The sequence below is a fragment of the Amblyomma maculatum genome, chromosome 4 (assembly GCF_055883805.1).
Source record: "Amblyomma maculatum isolate TAMU_Amacu chromosome 4, ASM5588380v1, whole genome shotgun sequence".
NCBI lineage: Eukaryota > Metazoa > Arthropoda > Arachnida > Ixodida > Ixodidae > Amblyomma > Amblyomma maculatum.
This window is the reverse complement of record NC_139347.1, coordinates 141,888,252-141,908,474: the sequence shown is the minus strand read 5'-3', so window position 1 is coordinate 141,908,474 and position 20,223 is coordinate 141,888,252. Positions and strand designations below refer to the sequence as shown.

At 45.3% G+C, this 20,223-nt stretch overlaps 1 protein-coding gene and 1 pseudogene across 1 annotated transcript in view; both read left to right on the top strand.

Moving 5' to 3' along the window:
- Positions 1-20,223, top strand: part of LOC146193208 (uncharacterized) — a 66,583-nt gene that overhangs the window by 17,049 nt on the left and 29,311 nt on the right. Inside the window, exons 4-6 of the mRNA XM_084600500.1 lie at positions 4,471-4,718; positions 11,795-12,132; positions 19,367-19,578. Coding sequence (XP_084456626.1) covers positions 4,471-4,718; positions 11,795-12,132; positions 19,367-19,578 — 798 coding nt within the window. The remainder of the gene's footprint in view (positions 1-4,470; positions 4,719-11,794; positions 12,133-19,366; positions 19,579-20,223) is intronic.
- LOC146193209 (uncharacterized) lies at positions 13,853-14,967 on the top strand (annotated as a pseudogene).

Below are 20,223 nucleotides of genomic sequence, written 5' to 3'. Positions count from 1 at the left end.
AGAAAAGAAGGCATCAGAGGTGTCTGGTGGTCTGTTAATAAATTAACTGTAGAGCATTTGATGCAGACCTACATAATCTCTAAAAGAGTGGGTAGGTTAACGAGATAAAATGTTATGCACCCTCTGACGGCTCTAAAGACACAACCTCCCATTTTTTTCGCATCTCTTGCTGCGGTAAATGACGCATCGCCGGTATTGGGCAGGACCTCTGGTTCTGAAATATCTGGGATAAGCCATGTTTTAGTCAACGCAAAGACTTCATTCACTGTTTTAGAAATAGGAAATTAGTTTTGATAAAGCATGATAAATATAATCTTGATGACGCACGTGTACGATAAGAAGGCTTGAAATTACTGGTCGTACCAGCTGCTGCTTTCCATGCGACCTCGCTTGATTGGGCCACAGTCCCAGATATCGCATAGTATAGGCATACGGTATATCACCTATGCACAGTTTGTCCACGTTTAGTTTATATGATGCAGGCTGTGACCTAGCATACTCAAGAAGGCATTTTCGAGTCAGCCGAATTCTAAAAGAAACATTTTTTTGCAGCATAGTCCGTGTCCTTGAATTTCTGCCCCTTTTCTAAGACGCGTTGTATATCCCTAAATAATGCAACTGTTACAGTAATTGGTCGGTATGTTTCTCCTCCGTATTTTCCACGACGATGTGCCTGTTCTTTTGAGAGGTTACCACTTTTACCCCGATGGTTTTGTCGCATAACTTTCACACTTTTTCTTCTGCGGATACCCACGTTTCATGGGAGGTGACAGTAAGCCGACAAAAAGTAGGTTAGAGTCGGAGTCTCGACTGGCAAATCATAGTGGCTTCGAGCCGACAGCTGTATAAGCTCGAATTTAACGTATGCCTGCCAAATCCTTAAGGCGCAAAGTTCATTGCGAATACCGTCTTGCCCAGACGCAATTCTTTGAACGTTAGCCAAAACAGTTGCTAGGATGTCTTCACTTCCAGGCCCAGCGCTTGACTCAATTATCTCCCGAAAGAAGCAACAATATCTCACAAAACAAGTCTTTTACTTACTTACTGCAGCTTTGGCAAGGACCCTACTATTAACTGAGGCACAACACCACAACAAGAAAACGATGGTCGCTTTTTTACGCGGCAGTAGGAGCGGTCGAGAGAACTAGCCTGCAACAGCAACATCGGTGAGCTCCCCATGGTAGACTCGGCGCTGTACCCCAACGGAGAGTGTTGAAATGGCTGTAGATACAGGCGCCTTCCTGTAGCGATAGCGATGGCACGTGTCGATCACCTCGGTTGCCAGCAGAGGTGACGGCAGCATTCAGGACGTGGCGTGTGCGTCGGTGTATCAACTGATGCGCTTAACAAAAAGGGGCAAACTGCAAACGTAACATCGATGAGCTCCCCGTTTTAGATGTGGTGCTGTGCATCCAACGTTAAAAGGCGGTAGTCGGCCCACACATGCTCTGCAGCTAGAATTTTAATTTGGGTGAAAACGCGCTTTACCCCTAATTCTGTGAAGAATGACATCTCGGCCAGACTGTACATGGTAAGCGCTGGTTACAGCAGTCACCACACCAGATACAGCGAGAACACAGGCCGCAAAGACCGTTCAAGTTCTGAGCTCGCATCGCCACTGCCAGCGCAGAATTTGGACGGCCGTCTGCGCTGGCACCATCACTGGACCTACCGCGGTGGCTCAGTGGTTAAAACGCTAAGCTACTGGACGGATATTGAGGTTTCCAACCCAACAGCAGTGACCGTGCTTCGATGGGGCAAAGCGCAAGTGCGTCTTTGTGCTGTGCTAGGTCAGTGCAAGTTATAGAACGCCAGGTGGTCCAAATTATTCCGGGGCCTTTCACTACGTCAACCCATCATTGCGTTCTTTAACTCCCACCTTCCTCTCTTTCCTTGTGACATGGTTCAGATGTCCCCCGAGATATGTGAAAAACAATGCCCAGTTTGCTACAAAAATTTACATTTACATACATCACCACTAGGGTCTCGCGAAACACCTCAACATGCCGACTCAGCAAGGAAAAAAATAACGCTTTAGCGTCAAGGGAACCATGTCGCAGGAAAGCCGGTGCCGATTATGTGACTAACAAGAAAATTGGGCGAAAGTAAAGAAATACTGAAGCTTTCCGGAAACCCGTGGAGTCGAACACGGTACCTTCGCGGTGCGAGGCGAGCATGCAAGCTGTCTTCCACAAAACATTTTTTTGTTTTTATTGCTTTTATTTCACAGCCAACACAGGCTGGTCGATTTTGAAAATATTAACCTGTTTACCTGCAATACTCCTAAGTATAAAACTTTCAAATTAACAACTTTTGAAATACATGAATAAACTCAGGTACACAATAGTGAGTTTTTAAAACATCAATTATCTGCCCGATAGAATTGGGGTGATATGAAATTAGCATGGCGAACAGCCATTCGGCATTTGCACAGGACATACAAGCCTAATAGGATTATCATATCATACGGAAAATGGCCATTTTCTGCAGCCGAAAACCCAATTCAACGGGGGTTTGAAAAGAGATCTTTGTGCAAAGCTCGCTGCAGGACACCTAGAAAGAGAACCCCATCTCAAGAATCTATAAACACATGGTCAACAGTCTGCGGCTGCCTACACATAATACAGTTCACACCCCATGGCACAGACATTTCTTTTTCCGGCATCCATGTATTTAAAGGTGGAAACCCTACATTCAATCCATGAAAAAACGTTTTGAAAGCAGGCTGTACAGGCATTCTGTGTACACGCGTCAATATATTTTGCCTGGCCCAGAAGAGTATAAAGACCGATACACAGGAACAGGAACAGCCTTGCCTTTTCCTGTTGTAAAGCCTTTTTCTGATGACATTCGATAAATATTTCATTGAAAATAGGGTACAAACAAACTGGATCTCTTAAGAAACTACACGACAAATAGCCACTTGTTCCACCAACGAAGTGACAAGCAGTTCGCACCACGAACATTGGCAAAGTTCTTGTCGAGCGCAATTGACAAACAGGCCGAAGAAAAGGATCAGGATCCTTTATTTTGCACGATATACAAACTGTTAACAACTTGATGCCAAAATAATGTGCCAAAGACAATCCACCATCGCCTACGTGGCGAAAAAGGTTCGTTCGTGTTGTTCGCACATACTTTTAAAGCCCAGATGAAAACTGCCGAATTCCTGTATACCTTGTCTATATTTCCCCTGTAACAGTGCAAAACCTGCATCATACAACACACATTGCAATTAAACATGACAATTGTTTTGCCCTCATGTGGATCACTGTCGACTCCTAGATATTTTGGAGACAATAACCACGTAATATTCTAGAGTATTCGAGGCCTTGTTTCCCATTCCCCCTGCCAAAACCTCAAACAATTATGCCAATTCACGACGCTCCAACTAAGCTTGCAAAAATTCTTTATCGTATTCCCTGCCTGACTAACGCTTGCTTTGTCTATGCAGAATATGACTATATCATTAGCGTATGCTAAAACTCGTACTTTGCATGACTACAGTGCAAAACCAGAAATTAAATTACTTCCGAGAACACGCCTGCAAAACGACTCGCTTTATATACCGAAGAGCAATGGTGGAAGTTGACGTCCTTGCCGCACTGAGCGTTGAACCGGAATCATCTCATTGAGTTCTTTATTACCAATTAATCTAGTATTGCACATTCTGGACACCATCAATGATTTACCTATCAGTGGTAGTGTCACAGAACCGCATTGCTTCACTCCAAATAAAGATGGACCTAATTTATGCAGTGCGTTATGACTGTCGGCTAATGTTAACTTACGTCATTAGAAAAACTGATTACGGAATTAATAGTTAGGTTAGTAGCAAAAAACATTTCCACTCTGCTTACTTGCGATGCGGCGCTCACTGTAAAATTCCTTCGATCGTACGGCGCTGCCGCAACAGATGCCGTAAGCTGCAGCCCGATTCAAAGCCTTCTGCATCCATCCATCGTCTTCAAAGCATTGAGGTTTAAGGAAAGTGCTGAAAAATAGGCTACAAACCTTAAGCGGGAAGAAATAACGAACCGGAGGTTATTTAATTGCGGGCTACAATCAAGGCATGAGGGAAAGTTCACCCTGCAGAAAATACAAAATAAATGTGGTGTGTCATGAGAAATATGTACTCGTTATGAGACCGAATAGCATGAGAAAGGTGATGCGAACGGAGCCCGATAACACTATCGCATTGAACTCTTAAGGAAAAGCTTAAGCGCACTCCAATTTTTAATAAAGTTCACACCTTGGTAGGGATCGCATAAGCCGCTCTCGCCAAGAGCCAAATGATTAAACCCGGCAGTTGCTTTCATTTGATTACGACGGCCGCATTTCGATATCTTTAAAACTAAGCATAACGACTGTGTAAATCACTGATGTCAAGCCTTAACAAATTGTTAACATTATCTCATGCCTGAAATTCCCATGACACTGTAGCACGCGGTGATTCTCACTGAATCGCAGGTTGACGATCGTCGGATAGGCTGGCACGTCGAGCATTTGGCGCGCGCTCTCACGGCGACAAAATCATTGCGCCACCTAGCCGTCAAGTTCGCCTTCTCCACCCACGAGATGCAGCGACTACTTGTCGCGGCTCTCGCCTGCACTTCATTGAAGGAGCTGCACATCCCGGGCCTTGTAATCATGCAATTTGTTCCCTTGACTTCTTCACTCTTGGAAGTCGGCACCTTGGGAAAGATGACCTTAGGCACGTGAGTGACGGCTTAGTTATGTCGGTTTTTCGATTGCAATTTTCAAGGCACCTCAAAACGCCTAGAATTATTAGTAAAAAAAAATCTGATTTTAGTCTGAATATCATATTGTCACGGAAAGCAGGTGTACTCTTGACGAAAAAGACAGGCGAGGCTTTACCAACAAGCAGTATTCCGCCGACAGCGCGCGAACCCACTTCAACGTCCTCTGCTTTCAGGCGCCACTTGAGAACAAACACCAAGTGGCATTACATCATCATCATCATCAGCCTGATTATACCCACTGCAGGGCGAAGGCCTCTCCCATATCTCTCCACTTAACCCGGTTCTGTGCTAGCTGCATCCACTTGACCCCTGCGAACTTCTTAATCTCATCCGCCCACCTAACTTTCTGCCGCCCCCTGCTACGCTTTCCTTCCCTTGGAATCCAGTTTGTTACCCTCAGCGACCATCGGTTATCCTCTCTTCGCACTACATGTCCTGCCCATGTCCATTTCTTCTTCTTAATTTCCACTAGAATGTCGTTAACTTGAGTTATTTCTCTGACCCACTCTGCACGCTTTCTATCTCTTAATGTTACCCCTACCATTTTTCGTTCCATAGCCCTCTGGGTTGTCCTCAACTTAAGTAGAACTCTCTTGGTTAGCCTCCACGTTTCAGCCCCATAGGTGAGTACAGGCAAGATGCAACTGTTGTATACTTTCCTCTTGAGCGATACCGGTAAGCTGCTAGTTATAATCTGCGAGTGCTTGCCAAATGCGCTCCATCCCAATCTTATTCTTCTTGTTATTTCCTTTTCATGATCCGGATCTGCGGTTACTACCTGTCCTAAGTAGATATATTCGCCTACTACTTCCAGTATTTCGCTACCTAATGTAAACTCCTGTTCCTTCCCGAGGCTGTTGAACATTACCTTAGTCTTCTGCATATTGATTTTCAAGCCTACCTTTCTACTTTTTCTGTCTAGGTCATCAATCATTATTTGCAGTTCATCTCCCGAGTTGCTTAGCAAGGCAATGTCATCAGCAAATCGCAGATTACTGAGGTATTCTCCATCTACCCTTATCCCTAACTGCTCCCATTCCAAGTCTCTGAATACTTCCTCTAAACAAGCTGTGAATAGTACTGGGGAGATTGTGTCTCCTTGCCTAACACCTTTCTTTATGGGAATTTTGTTGCTTTCTTTATGTAGAACTATGGTTGCTGTGCAGCCACTATATATATCTTCCAGAACTTTCACGTACGGCTCGTCTACGCCCTGATTTCGCAATGCCTGCATCACCGCCGAGGTTTCAACTGAGTTAAATGCTTTTTCGTAATCAATGAAAGCTATGTATAAGGGCTGGTTATATTCCGAGCATTTTTCTATCACCTGATTGATGGTATGGATATGATCGATAGTAGAGTACCGTTTCCGAAACCCTGCTTGATCCTTTGCTTGATTGCAGTCTAAGGTTGTCCTGATTCTATTAGCGATTACCTTAGTAAATACCTTATACGAAACAGACAGTAAGCTGATTGGCCTGTAATTTTTAAGGTCCTTAGAGTCCCCTTTCTTGTGAATGAGGATAATGTTTGCATTCTTCCATGCTTCCGGTACCGTCGATGACACCAGGCACTGCGTATACAGGGTGGCCAGTTTTTCTAGCACGATATCCCCCCCGTCCTTCAGCAAATCTGTAGTTATCTGATCCTCTCCAGCTGATTTCCCCCTTTTCATAGTTTCTAGTGCTTTCTTGACATCGTCCTTCGTTACTGGTGGAACGTCTGACTGTTTTTCCCTACCGCCAATCTCATTACGGTCCTGACTACTTTGGCTGCTGTAGAGATCTGTATAGAACTCCGCGGCTACTTTGACTATCTTGTGCATATTAGTGATGACGTTGCCCGCCTTGTCCCTTATCGCATACATCTGGTTTTTGCCTATGCCCAATTTCTTCTTTACCGCTTTAAGGCTTCCCCCGTTCTTTACAGCATGCTCAATTTTCTCCATGTTATACTTCCTTATATCGGCCACCTTGCGCTTATTGATTAGCTTTGATATCTCGGCCAATTCGATCTGGTCTGTTGGATTGGAAGCTTTCATACTCTGCCGTTTCTTAATCAAATCTTTCGTCTCCTTGGACAGCTTACCGGTATCCTCTCTAACTATCCTACCGCCTACTTCTACCGCGCACTCAGTAATGATATCTCTGAAATTATTGTTCCTTGCCTCTAGGGTAATGTCGCCATCCTCAGTTAGAGCTGAATACCTATTCTGTAGCGAGATCCTGAACTCTTCTGCCCTCCCCCTCACCGCTAATTCGTTGATGGGTTTCTTTCTTACTAATCTTTTGCGTTCCTTCTTCAGATTTAGGTTAATTCGGGACCTCACCATCCTGTGGTCACTACATCGAACTTTCCCGATTACCTCTACATCCTGCACAATGGCGGGGGTTGAACACATTATGAAGTCGATTTCATTTTTAGTCTCTCCGTTAGGACTTTTCCATGTCCATTTTCGGTTCTTCCGTTTGCTGAAGAAGGTATTCATGATTCGTAAGTTATTGCGCTCTGCTATTCCTAGAACCAATGCCATAGTCACCTACTGCCTTGTCTCCTGCCTGTTTTTTCTCTACCTTGGCATTGAAGTCGCCCATTAGTACAGTATACTGCGTCTTTACTTTTCGCATTGCCGATTCTACATCTTCATAGAAGCTTTCAACTGCCTGGTCATCATAACTACATGTAGGTGCATAGGCCTGTACAACCTTCAGTTTATACCGCTTATTAAGCCTAATTGCGATGCCTGCAACCCTCTCATTAATACTATAGAATTCATCTATATTACCCGCTATATACTTATTGACAAGGAAACCTACTCCTAGTTGTCGCCTTTCTGGTAAACCTCGATAGCACAGTACATGCCCATCCTTCAGTACAGTATATGCCTCATTCGGCCTCCTAACCTCACTAAGCCCTATGACATCCCATTTCTGCCCTCTAGTTCCTCTAACAGCACTGCTAAACTAGCTTCACTAGCTAGAGTTCTAGCATTAAACGTTGCCAGGGTCAGTTTCCAATGGCGGCCTGTCCAGCGGAGCCAGGCTTTCTTAGCACCCCCTGCTGCGTCACAGGTCTGACCGCCGCCGTGGTCAGTTGTTCCGCAGCCGCTGGTGACTGAGGGCCGGGGTTTTATGGAGCTTATCATAGGAGGTTGTGGCCAATTACTGCACCAGGGTGGCCAACTCCTGTTCTGGTGAGGGAGTGCGTTGCCGGAGGTGTTCACCGGCATCAGGTCGCACCCCAAACCTGTATATGCAATTCCATCGAAACGCGGATTTTTTTTTCATCCGGTGGAGAATTGCGCGGCACCGGGATTTGAACCCCGGTCCTCTTGCATGCGAGGCGGATGTTCTACCGCTACGCCACCGCTGCCCCCCTTCCTAAAAAAACGAAAGCAGAGACTGAGCGCGAGCGATGGGCGATGCAAGCGAAAACAAAGGGATCAGAACAGGAACAGAACAGATAACGGAGGCGAGGTAAGATGCCCTACACGACAAAGAAACAAGCGCATAGCACGCTGCATATTACTGCGTGAAACACGGCTTCATGCGGACTACGGGCACCACCTCGGAGCATAGTTGCCGACGCGAGGGCTGCACAGTACCCGCTGGAAGGACTTCGTATGTCACTTCAGTGACATGGCGCAGAACTTCGCAAGGTCCAAAGTAACGCGACATCAGTTTTTTTTTAGACAAGCCGGGCGTGTCTATACCCAAACTTTCTCTCCAGTTTGGTATTTGACGTGTCAATAGCGGAGGTTGTAGCGACGCGTGTCTTTACCCTGCTGTTGTTGAATGTGAATGCGGGCAAGTTGACATGCTTCTTCGGCGCGCTCAGCAAATTGTCCGGCGTCTGGCATGAGCGGATGATCGTCAGTGCAGCACTGAAGCATGGCATCCGACATCGTCTGAACGTCGCGTCCGTAGAGCAGGCGAAATGGCGTAAAACGCGTGGTCTCTTGGATGGCAGTGTTGTAAGCATATGTGACGCACGGGAGAATCTCGTCCCAGGTTTTGTGCTAAGAGTCTATTTACATTGCAATCATGTCGGCGATCGTTTTATTCAGGGTCGCCATGAGGCCATTCGTCTGTGGGTGGTTCTTTGCGGGCAGTGGTTTTGCGGTGGCTCGTGTGACTAAGCTCAAATACGTCGTGCATTTATTGCGCCGTAAACGTCGTGCCTCTATCGGTGATGACTTGGGACGGTGCGCCATGGCGCAACGCGATTTGCTGCATGAAAAACTGGGCGATCTGAAATGACGTGCCATGCTCCACCGCCTTGGTTTCCGCATACCGTGTGAGATAGTCGGTCGCGACTATAATCCATTTGTTACCGGCCGATGTCAGCGGAAATGGGCCCAGAAGGTCGATGCCGATTTGGTCAAACGGCGTCCGTGCAGGCGTAATAGGTTGGAGCAATCCCGCTGGCTTGAGAGGCGGCGAATTTCGACGTTGGCACTAACGACAGCTTCTGACATAGCAATGAACCGCGTCGGCAAGTTTAGGCCAATAATAGGCTTGACGAACTCACTACCCGGCCGAGTGTGCGCGCAAAGCCCAAATGGCCAGAGGCGGTCTCATCGTGGCAAGCGAAAAGGATATTGGCACGGAGGTCGGCCGGCACTACGAGGAGGTACGCTCGGTCAACAGTGCTGGAGTTCTGCTTGAATAGAACACTATTCCGGAGACAGAAACCAGACAGGTTCCGAACAAATTGGCGAGCGATATCAGCAGCGCGACCATCCAAGTGATCAATGACAGGTCGAAGGTCCGGGTCAGCTCGCTGTCGGATCATTACATCTGAGGCACTCACCAGTCCAAGAAAACCGCTCTCGGGGTCCGTGCTCTCATCGACAAAACCGGCGGGTGCGCGCGACAGCCCGTCAGCATCTTCATGCTTCTGGCCACATTTATACACAACGGTGAACACAAATTCTTGGAGGCGAAGGCTCCATCGTGCTAGGCGCTCTAATGGGTCGCGGAGGTAAGCCCGCCAGCACAAATAATGATGGTCGGTGACCACTTTAAAAGGGCGGCCATAGAGGTAAGGCCCAAATTTCATAGTTGCCCACAAAACCGCAAGGCATTCCTTTTCCGTACTGGAATAGTTTGTCTCAGCGCGGGAGAACGTGCGGCTGGCATACGCGATGACATTTTCGACGCCAGTTTGGTGTTCAACGAGTACAGCGCCGAGGCCGATATTGCTGGCGTCAGTGTGGACTTCGGTGTCAGCGTCTTCATGAAAGTGCGCAACAACAGGGGTTGTTTACAGTCACCTGCGCAGCTCCGCAAAAGCCTCTTGTTGCTCGGCGCCCCACATGAACTGTCTATCATCCCGCGTGAGGCGAGTCAGGGGGGCGGCAAACATGAAAAATTCTGCGATGAAGCGGTGGTAGTGCGCGCAGAGAGCCAGAAAGCATTTCAAGCTTTTCTTGGTGGCAGGAACGGGAAATCTGGTGACAGCAGAAGTCTTGTTGGGGTCCGGCCTCACGCCAGTGGCACTCACGAGATGACCGAGAAACTTCAACTTTTTGTAGCCAAAGTGGCACTCCTCGGGCTTCAGCGTCAGGTCAGCTGACCGGAGGGCATCTAATACTGCGTGCAGGCGTTCAAGGTGTTCGCCAAAGTTTTCAGAGAGCACGACAACATCGTCGAGATAAACTAAACAAATTTTCTATTTGAGGCCGGAAAGAATCGTGTCCATCATGCGCTGAAAAGTAGCCGGCGCTGAACATAGGCCGAAAGGCAGCACTTTATACTCATACAGTCCATCTGGGGTGACGAAGGCTCTTTACTTCGCGGTCCCATTCATCGACCTCAACCCGCCAGTACCCGCCCTTCAAATCAATTGAGGAGAAGTACTGGGCGCGACGAAGGCTGTCAAGCGAATCGTCGATACGGGGCAGTGGTTAGGCGTCTTTTTTAGTGATGTCGTTTACTTTCGATAATAAACTCAGAAGCGAAGGATCCCATCTCTTTTCCACCACGACTGGGAACGATCATGGGCTGTTGGACGGTTGTATGACGCCATCACAAAGCATCTTCTGAACCTGTGTCTGAATCGCTTCCCTTCCGTCGTTGAGATATGGTACGGCTGCTGGCGTATAATAGGGCGGGCGTCGGCGGGAGTAATTATTCGGCTTTTAACAAAAGGTGTTTGCCGTACTTTCGCTGAGGACGCCGATATCATTTCTATTGCGCACTTTAGCAGTTAATTGGGTAATAATTAAACCTATAGAAATATATGGAAATGTATATCCTTCACGGTAACCTTCATAAAACTGGTTCCAGCGTTGGCTTTGAGGGAGGGCATTGCACTTGCATTTATGCGCACTGGGATCAACCTCCTATGTCACCACGCGCCCACAGGTAATGCACTCGGTGCAAGATTTCTCCGTCTTGCATGTGGATCTTCGGGGTTGAAATGATTGAGCATGATGTCTTGTACCATGGTGAAATAATCGAAGGCAATTCTGACGTCCGAAGCGCTTTCCCAAATGAACAATATGCCTATCTAATGAGCTTTACATCATTAACAACCGCCAGTGAGCGCCGCTTATTGAACACGAACCTCAAAACAATTTAACAACAATTTAGTGCATGATCCTTCATCGCGTAGAAGAGTTCTCTAAATCATTGCGAACGTTGAATCGGCGCAAATACTTTTCTCTAACTTCACTCCAGAACTGTACTTTAAGCCTATGTGGTCAAAAGACTGATTTTGTAAGACAAAATAGGTATAAAAACCACATATATCCGTTGGCTAAAATAGGCAAAATTTAACACAGCCGCCGTTACGTCAGAATCTAATCTCAAATTTCTTCTCACTCTCCTCCAGAAAGTGTATGGGCGTGTTTTTGCTTACGTGCTTGCTATTTTTGGTTTAATCTTACGTTGATTATACATATGGCTCCTTAAAAACATGCTGCCGTACGTTAGGTTTGGGCGAAGCGTACCGTCGTTGGGGTTCAAAGACTGAGATAAGATTTATTCTATAATATCAACCATTTTAAGGCTGCTATACGATTCCAGGCTGAGCCTTCGCACCGACATCTGTTCAGCTGAGGTGATAATCTTCTACAGCATTGCACTGCAAGTGAGGCCCAGTTTATCAATCAACAAGCTCTTTACATCGCTGCGCCACCCATGCCGAATGAGCTGCACATGTTCGGGAGATCATCTATCCTCGCTCGAGGTGGCGTTCCTTGCAGAAGTGCATCTGTGGATTGCACCGGCGTTGAGAGCCTACCTGCCGCTGACACGCAGTCTTAGGCGACTCTACTTGTGTTTCCCGACATCGCTTCCACAAGCGCACGCCATCATTCAAGGCATCTCACTGAACAACAGCATCGAGGAGCTCAGCTTGAAATGTAAGTAACCTTGTAAGGGGGGCTTACTAGTGTACCGTTCTCATACGTGGCAGCTGCTGTGTGAAGAGCCAGTTTCATCGCACAATGGCACCACTGATGAGCTTGATGCTGCATGCGCTGGCTAACGGAAATCTTGATATATTACACTGCGGAAACGGGCCTGAAAACTAGCGCTTAATGTCATATCGAAGCGCAGAACTGAAAACTGAAGTTTTATCCATGAATCATGTGTTTATATACACAGTGATAGAAAGTGGAAAACGAGATCAGTCGCAAGATAAAATGTCGCCCTTTCCCTTCCAAAAAAGTCAATTCTTTCGCAAGAAGTATTAGGGAAGTGCTGCTTACACATATTTCTTTACCATTTGCGATGTTTACGGCCTCAATAATTTCTCTTGCTGTTTGTTCTCTGCCTCGGCCTAATACTACCGTCTTTTGGAAGCACGGTTCACACTTGCACTCCTGGCAACGGTCAACAAGATTCCCGCCCTTTTTCTGCTCTAAATTTTTCGTGTGCTCATGGATCCTATCATTTAAGCAGCCAACGTATGTCCTTCCGTATGTCCTTCCACACAACTGCTTTTTCGTATGCGACCGCAGGGGCTTTGTGTTTCTTTTTACACCCACTGACGTTCCTTCCTGGGAAGGGTATCATTTTGCGCAACTTTTCCAACTTGTCTGGTGAGGAGAAAAAACACCTTTGTTTGCACCCTAGCGCCAATTCTCTCCAAGTTATGCGACAGCTAGTGGATGTATGAAATCACGACTGTATTTTGCTTTCTTTCACCTGCTGCCTGGCTGGATGCTGTTTTTTTTTTTTGCGTGAAGGCTTTTGAGCATGCCTTCCGACACTGAGATCAACATCTGATATGGAAACTCTACGTCTGTGAGTCTATCCACTCGCTGCTTCAAGCTATCATAGACAAGTTTTGAGGGAACATTTTCCCAGAGCGTTTTGAAATCATAGACTGACAATTGCTCTCTTCACTAGTTTAGAATGTGCGAAACTAAATGGCAACAAGCTTCTTTTACTTCTTACAGCTTTCTTGCCTGTTCGTCACTTCGGTTTTTCTATTTTCTTGCCGGCTAGGTTTAGCCTCGTTTGGTCAGGTACCCTTAGTTGCCCCACATTTGGTTATACTAGCGGTTTACAGCCTGCGTTGCCGGACGTCTTGTACGTTCCTTTCCCGTCCCCTTGTAGGGCACGATGGTGGCTGACAGGCGCCACTGCTGAACAAAAACATTTTTATCGTTTCTTCACATCAAAGTGATCCCCTTCGAGAAAAAAAGGGGGACCGAATGCACTGCCTATAGTTCTTCCCGAAAACGAAATATTTCCTAATATACCGTGTCCTACGTAGTGTGGTCGGGTCAAAACCACTGAACAGTGTCCTTACTGCTTGTGGTATATGGCGTTTCCGAATGCAGAATGACAAACATCGTGCGTGACAGCAAACTGTTGCCAGGAGAGAGATGGCCAAACATCGTTGCAAAGAAGCACATGTAAAAGGGCCTGATGTACCAGAAATAAAATAACCAAAGTGGCTTCTTGGGCGAGTTGGTTGGACATTATGTTCTGGAGGTTCTGGCCTGTCTCAAATATTTATTTTTAACCCTTGGCTAAAGTTAGCTTAGACACCCGGTATTGCTACTATTAGTGCTACTGCTACTATTGCTACTATTATTAATAATGCAACTACTATTTCTACTACCACTATTAATGCTGAACCTCTCTGCGCATGTCCATCTTTCAACGCATCAAGACATCGATCAAGAAATACGCCCACCAGCATTGGAATCTTGGTGTCTGTATCATCGTTTTTCGGCAACACGTGCTGATTGCCAGGAACCTGGACTGCAGGGGGCATCACAGTGCACTCAAGCTATAAATGGGACTCCCGCTTGTTTCGCAGCCACTGGGCATGGCAGCATCGACAGAATGCGGAGCACTAATCCGTTTGTCTACCTTGTGCAGGTGAGCAAAAAGTACGGAAAATGCTTCCGTTCTAATGACCTATTCCTGTTGGTGCTGCCGTGCCCTCGGCTTTGCTGCTTGCTAGAGGTTTTTACATTTTGTCTGAGGAAATTATTATTGTTAGCAGGTGACATTGAATCAAACCCCGGCCCTGACATGACCCTAATTTTGCAACAACTTAATGAAATCGCAGTTGACATAAAGGATATAAAAGAGAATAGATTACTGAATATAGAGAACAAATTAGATGCCCTGTCCAGGCTTGAAAGCCAAGTAACGTTCTGCCAAGAACAGGTTAGTTGTATGAGTACAACGATCGAAAGGCTTGAAGCAAGGGTTGAGCAGCTTGAGAATTATAGTAGGAGGTCAAATTTGATCATTTATGGTATCCCGGAAACTGAAGAGGAAACAAATGAATCACTTGAAGAAACCGTAAACAAAGATATTTTTCATGATATTTTAGGACTCAACCCTGTCCCTATTGAGCGGATACATAGGTTAGGTAAGCCGGCAATTGACAAAACACGTCCTGTAATCATAAAGCTTTTAGACATTAGACATAAAACTGCGATACTCAAGAACGGAAAGAAACTAAAGGAAAATATTATTCAATTGGCGAAGACTTTTCAAAGAAAGTTCGTGAACTAAGAAAGAAACTATGGGACAGCGCGAAGCTGAATCGAGATAAAAAAGAACGGGTTTCCTTGGTTTTTGATAAGTTATATATCAATAATATCCCTTACGTATGGGACTGCGAAAAAAATGATAAATTGAGGGTTCAAAAAAACGACGAGGTCACCGCAAATCGGCCCGTGACGCGAAGTTGCTCGCAGCTGCGAAACCGCTCACCGAAAAACTGAGCAGTTCATTTAACTCAGCTTCTTTCTTCACTAACACAGATAACTTGTTTTGCCATAGTAACACGGGCCAATGTAGTACAAAATGCTTGAGAATAGTTAACATTAACGCACGCAGCGTTGCAAACAAGAAAGACTCGCTTGAAATTAAACTGCTGCAGTTCGACCCACACATATCAGTCCTGACGGAAACTTGGTTACGTGACGACTTAGCAGATGACCTGGTATTTCCTCCTCATTATAAAGTCGTTCGCAAGGATAGGACCTCAAGGGGTGGCGGCGTAGCCGTTCTCTTGAAAGACTCTGTAGAATGCGACCTCGTATATGACGTTGCTGACCTTGAATGCCTTTGCATGAAAATTTCTTGCTGGGGTCATTCTTTTATCCTGTACGCTTGCTACAGGCCACCAGATGCCACACCCGACTATCTTATTAAGCTACAGCATCACCTGTCTTATTTCCGAAATAGCAAAATACTATTAATAGGTGACTTCAATCTGCCAGATGTGTGCTGGGATCGTTTCCAGGGCGGTACTAAATCTGGGAGCAGTGCAGACGTTATGTTTGATATCATGCTTACTCATGATTTAGCTCAAATTGTAAATCAACCTACTCGTGTACAAGGTACATCTTCCTCTATACTAGACCTAGTTTTTGCTAGCCGTCAATATTCTATGCATACTGTGTCAGTTGAAACAGGCATTTCAGACCATCACCTGGTAAGCCTGTCGATAGATTTAGTTAAGTTCCCTTCCCTCAACAAAAAAGTCAGTCACGTACGATCTTTCAAGGATTATTCTAGGGCTGATGATGCCGCAGTGATTGAACATATGGAAACTTGTTTATCTAGTTTCGATGAAAATGATGTCTGCAAGCTGTGGGAGCGATTCGTCGAAATGTGTCAATACTGTCTAAATACCTTCGTTCCAAATAAATGCAAAAAAGTTCACAAACGCACACCTTGGATGACGCGGAAGATTATTCAACTGAAGCGAAAACTAAAAAGATATAAGAAAAAGAACCGCCAGTTATGTCCGATTGAAACGCTTAAAAATAATCTTGAACGTGCGGTTCGTGAGTCAAAGGATTTGTACTTTAACACAACGTTACCCAATTTTGTTAAAAATGACCCAAGTAAATTTTGGAACTTCCTGAGTGATAGCAAGAAACATATCTCAAAAATAACATCGGAGGGAGATACACTGACCGATCCGATTGACATTGCACGTAATTTTAATTCTTTTTTTCACAGCGTATTCTCTGAAGCAGGTACACAATGTGTACAAAGAGCGTCATATTTTCCTGTATCGGAGGTGGACTTTGTTAGCCTCCCTGGTGTATTTGCTTTGCTTTTAGAATTGAAGCCTAAAACTTCTTCTGGTCCTGATAATTTACCCAATGTATTTTTGCGACGCTATGCCGAAATAATTGCGAAGTTTCTTTTTGTGTTGTTTAAAAAATCTCTCTTGTCATCAAAACTTCCGGTTGAATGGAAGACTGCTCGAGTTGTTCCGATCTTTAAAAAAGGCGACTGCACATTATTACAAAATTATCGTCCTATTTCTTTAACTTCTGCATGCTGTAAAATGCTCGAACACATTATTGCTAAACATATTAACAAATTTCTTGAAGAACACTCCGTATTAAGCGACTGTCAGCATGGGTTTAGAAAGGGCTATTCTAAAATAACACAATTAGTTACAATAGTACATACTTTTGCTAAAACACTGGATATGAATGGTCAAATAGACACCATATTTATGGATTTTAGCAAAGCATTTGATAAAGTTCACCACGGAAAGCTCATTCAAAAACTAAAAAATATTAATCTTCCAGACATTTTAATATCATGGATTGCAGATTACCTCACGAATAGAGTGCAATTTGTTTCAGTCGATGGGTGCAGCTCCAGTTGTCTCCCAGTCACCTCTGGGGTGCCCCAGGGAAGCGTCTTGGGACCTTTGCTTTTTCAGATTTATATAAATGATATTGTCAATGTGGTTACTCCAGGAACGCATATTCGCTTGTTTGCAGATGATTGTGTTGTATTCCGTCAAATTACGTGTACTAACGATCAAAATGAACTTGACCGGTGTCTAGAAAATGTTCTTGACTGGTGCAGTGAGTTTTCCATGGTTCTTAACACTGAAAAAACAGTTTCGATGCAAATAACACATAAAAAGAACCCGATTAACCATGCGTATACCCTTGGATCATCAACACTAAAGCAGGTTAATAGTTACAAATATCTAGGTGTAACAATAACAAGCAATCTTTCCTGGAACTCACATATAGATAACATATGCTCCTCTGCATTTAAAAAGCTATTTTTTCTGAGGCATAAACTAAGAAATTCTCCTTCTCACGTAAAACTGCTAACGTATAACGCTTATATCAGGCCAAAGCTTGAGTATGCTTCGGTTGTATGGGACCCATTTACTAAGATTAACATCTATAAATTAGAAAGGGTTCAAAGAAAAGCTGTTAGGTTTATCTATTCGAAATTTAAAATCACCGACTCCCCCACTGATATCATGGCGACTAACAATATTGAATCCCTTGAAACGCGAAGAGGAAAATATCGCCTTGAGTTTCTTTATTCTTTACTTAACCATAAGTTAGCTTTGGATCCTTCACAGTACATATCCCCTTTATCCACACGGCATACCCGACATCATCACATTCAATCATTGACACCGTATTTTGCGAAGACTGATTGTTTTAAATATTCATTTTTCCCGCGGACAATATCCGATTGGAACCATGTTATGGCACTGTCATAGTTTCGCAAAATTTGCCTGTTCATTTTTATGCATGCTTCTTTTGATTGTGTTCTGTATCTTCTGAGTTTTGTTACAATATATGCCTGTCCTGCTTGGACCCTGAAAAGGGTCTGCAGTATGTACTAAATAAAAAAAATAAATAAAAAAATGCTGCTACAACGACTTCTACTAACACCATTACTACTACAAACAATACTGGCACTATTACAATTACTATTACTATTACTACTACGTTAACTGCTTTTCAACTGAGCCAGCTGCATAAGCTATCGCTTAAAATACGGACCCCACGCCCAGTTCAAAAAGATGCTCGCTGATCCCTCTGAAATGTCATCGCCGGTGACGAATTTACACGGTTTATGCCTCCTTAATCTACCCATAATCGCACTGTTTCGTCAGGGTTTGAAAGTGGTCAGGTTTTCGCGGGAAAAAGTACGGCACTCCGCGTGAAACGATGCGCTGCCTCTTAGCGTGCGGCTGCAGAGCGCTTTTGTCCACATGATGGCGCCATGTGGCTTCACTTCCACCGCACTTTCTCCCCTCCAGCAGTTTTTTTTTTACATACTCCTACAGAAGTCGCTGGCGAAAGATTTGATGTTGGGAAAGGTTGAAGGTCACCGGAGAAGGGGTGGGCAACGAACGCGATGGTTAGATGGCGTCCTCGAGGCGCTGCAGATGAAGTTATCTGATGTTAGGAAGATAGTGAGAGACCGGAAATCGTGGCGTGATATGGTCCATAGGGTCACGAAGAGTCGAACACAACTGAACGACTGAACTGAACTGAGAGCCGTTCTGACGCCCAACGGTCCCTCCCTTACAAGGTGTGTGCCATCCCCTGGATGATGATGATAAACTCTTTATTTACTCCCAGAGCAGGGGAACCAGACAAAAGACTGGTTGCACTGCTTAGAGAAGGTCAGCAGGGATCCCTTGGGACTCTGCGAAAGCGCAGCAAAGATGCTAAAGTTTAGTGGCGCCTATAGACCACGATGCTTGTCAATACAAGATCAGTGACCTACCACCGCAAGGGGAAATAACAGGATGGCCCTCCATGGGCTGGGTTGTGTCGTATACATCTTCACATGGTGTGAACATGTATACGACACAACCCAGCCCCTGGAGGGCCATCCTGTTATTGACAAGCATCGTGGTCTATAGGCGCCGCTAAACTTTAGCATCTTTGCTGCGCTTTCGTTCTTATTGTTTCTTACCTAATACAACTATGCGTAGCTGTTTGAAGTAAATACTTTGTAGAATTTTTGTTGTTGTTTTTTTCAAGTGTCTCAGCGAGAGTGTACTTTTACGATCGTTATTTCTTCTAGGCGTTGAGGGCGCATACAGGTTCTAGTTATTGGCTGCCTTATTCCTCCAAAACTGAATATGAGAATGAAGACACATTCGGTACCAGGTTTCGTTAAAAACTGCAGCCGAATGCTACCCGCGGGGTTTTGTTTTGATATCTTCCGTCATCATCGCTTGGCCGATCGGTTACCAATCATCCAGCATTTTGTTGTCTGGTAGTATTGTCTGGATGCTGAATTGTAATGCAAGCGACAAGTGGTTACATTCTTTATTTGCTTAAATATACAGTAAGTGCAAGTTCCTGCGCACCATTGCAGGGTTCTCGGTGAGCGAAGGAGATGTGGACGTGCTCTGCGACTGGCTGGCCACCAGCCTCCACCTGTACAGCCTGCAGGTGGCGCTGGCCGGCGAAGGGGACACACTGGTTCTGCAAAAGTTGGCCACGGTTCTACAGAGCAGCTACACGCTCACCTCCATCGACATGCGCATATGGCCGGATGATGAAGCTGGCCTGACCGCCATAAACCTGGTAAGTGACTCACCAAACGTTCTAAATGTCTCAAGACTCTCGTATCAGGTGACTTCAGTCGGTGCTTTCCATTAGGTTGTGACAGCAGAGAGGAGGAGAGCGCTAATAATTCACGAATGTTTCACCGGAGCAAGCGCCAGGCTTTAAACTGCGCAGCAAAAACCCTGGTGTGAAAGAAGTTTATACCATTGCAAGGTACACTTAAGACTCCTTAGACGAGGCACAAAGCCGTTTACTTGTATCTTGCCTTCACGATGTCCTTCACCGCAGAACTTACAGAATGCCAATGAGAACGCTACCACAGTCAGTGTTCAACACCGCGCGTGATCGCTACGTAAAGGCGCAGTCATTGATATTCGTAGGCGGATGCCAATTTGTAGATTTAACGCAAACTCATTTTCAGTGTTGGCTTTGCCTTTGACGAAATACTGTGATGGTCAGCGGCGCGCAGACTGCCTGTCGGCGCGATGCCATCGCTGTTATCTCTCGGACTTGCCCACAGCTGCAGCGCGCGGCTACTGAGTCTTCCGTGGCTTTAATTTCATCATCATCATCATCAGCCTGAGTATACCCACTGCAGGGCGAAGGCCTCTCCCATATTTCTCCACTTAACCCGGTTCTGCGCTAGTTGCATCCACTTGACCC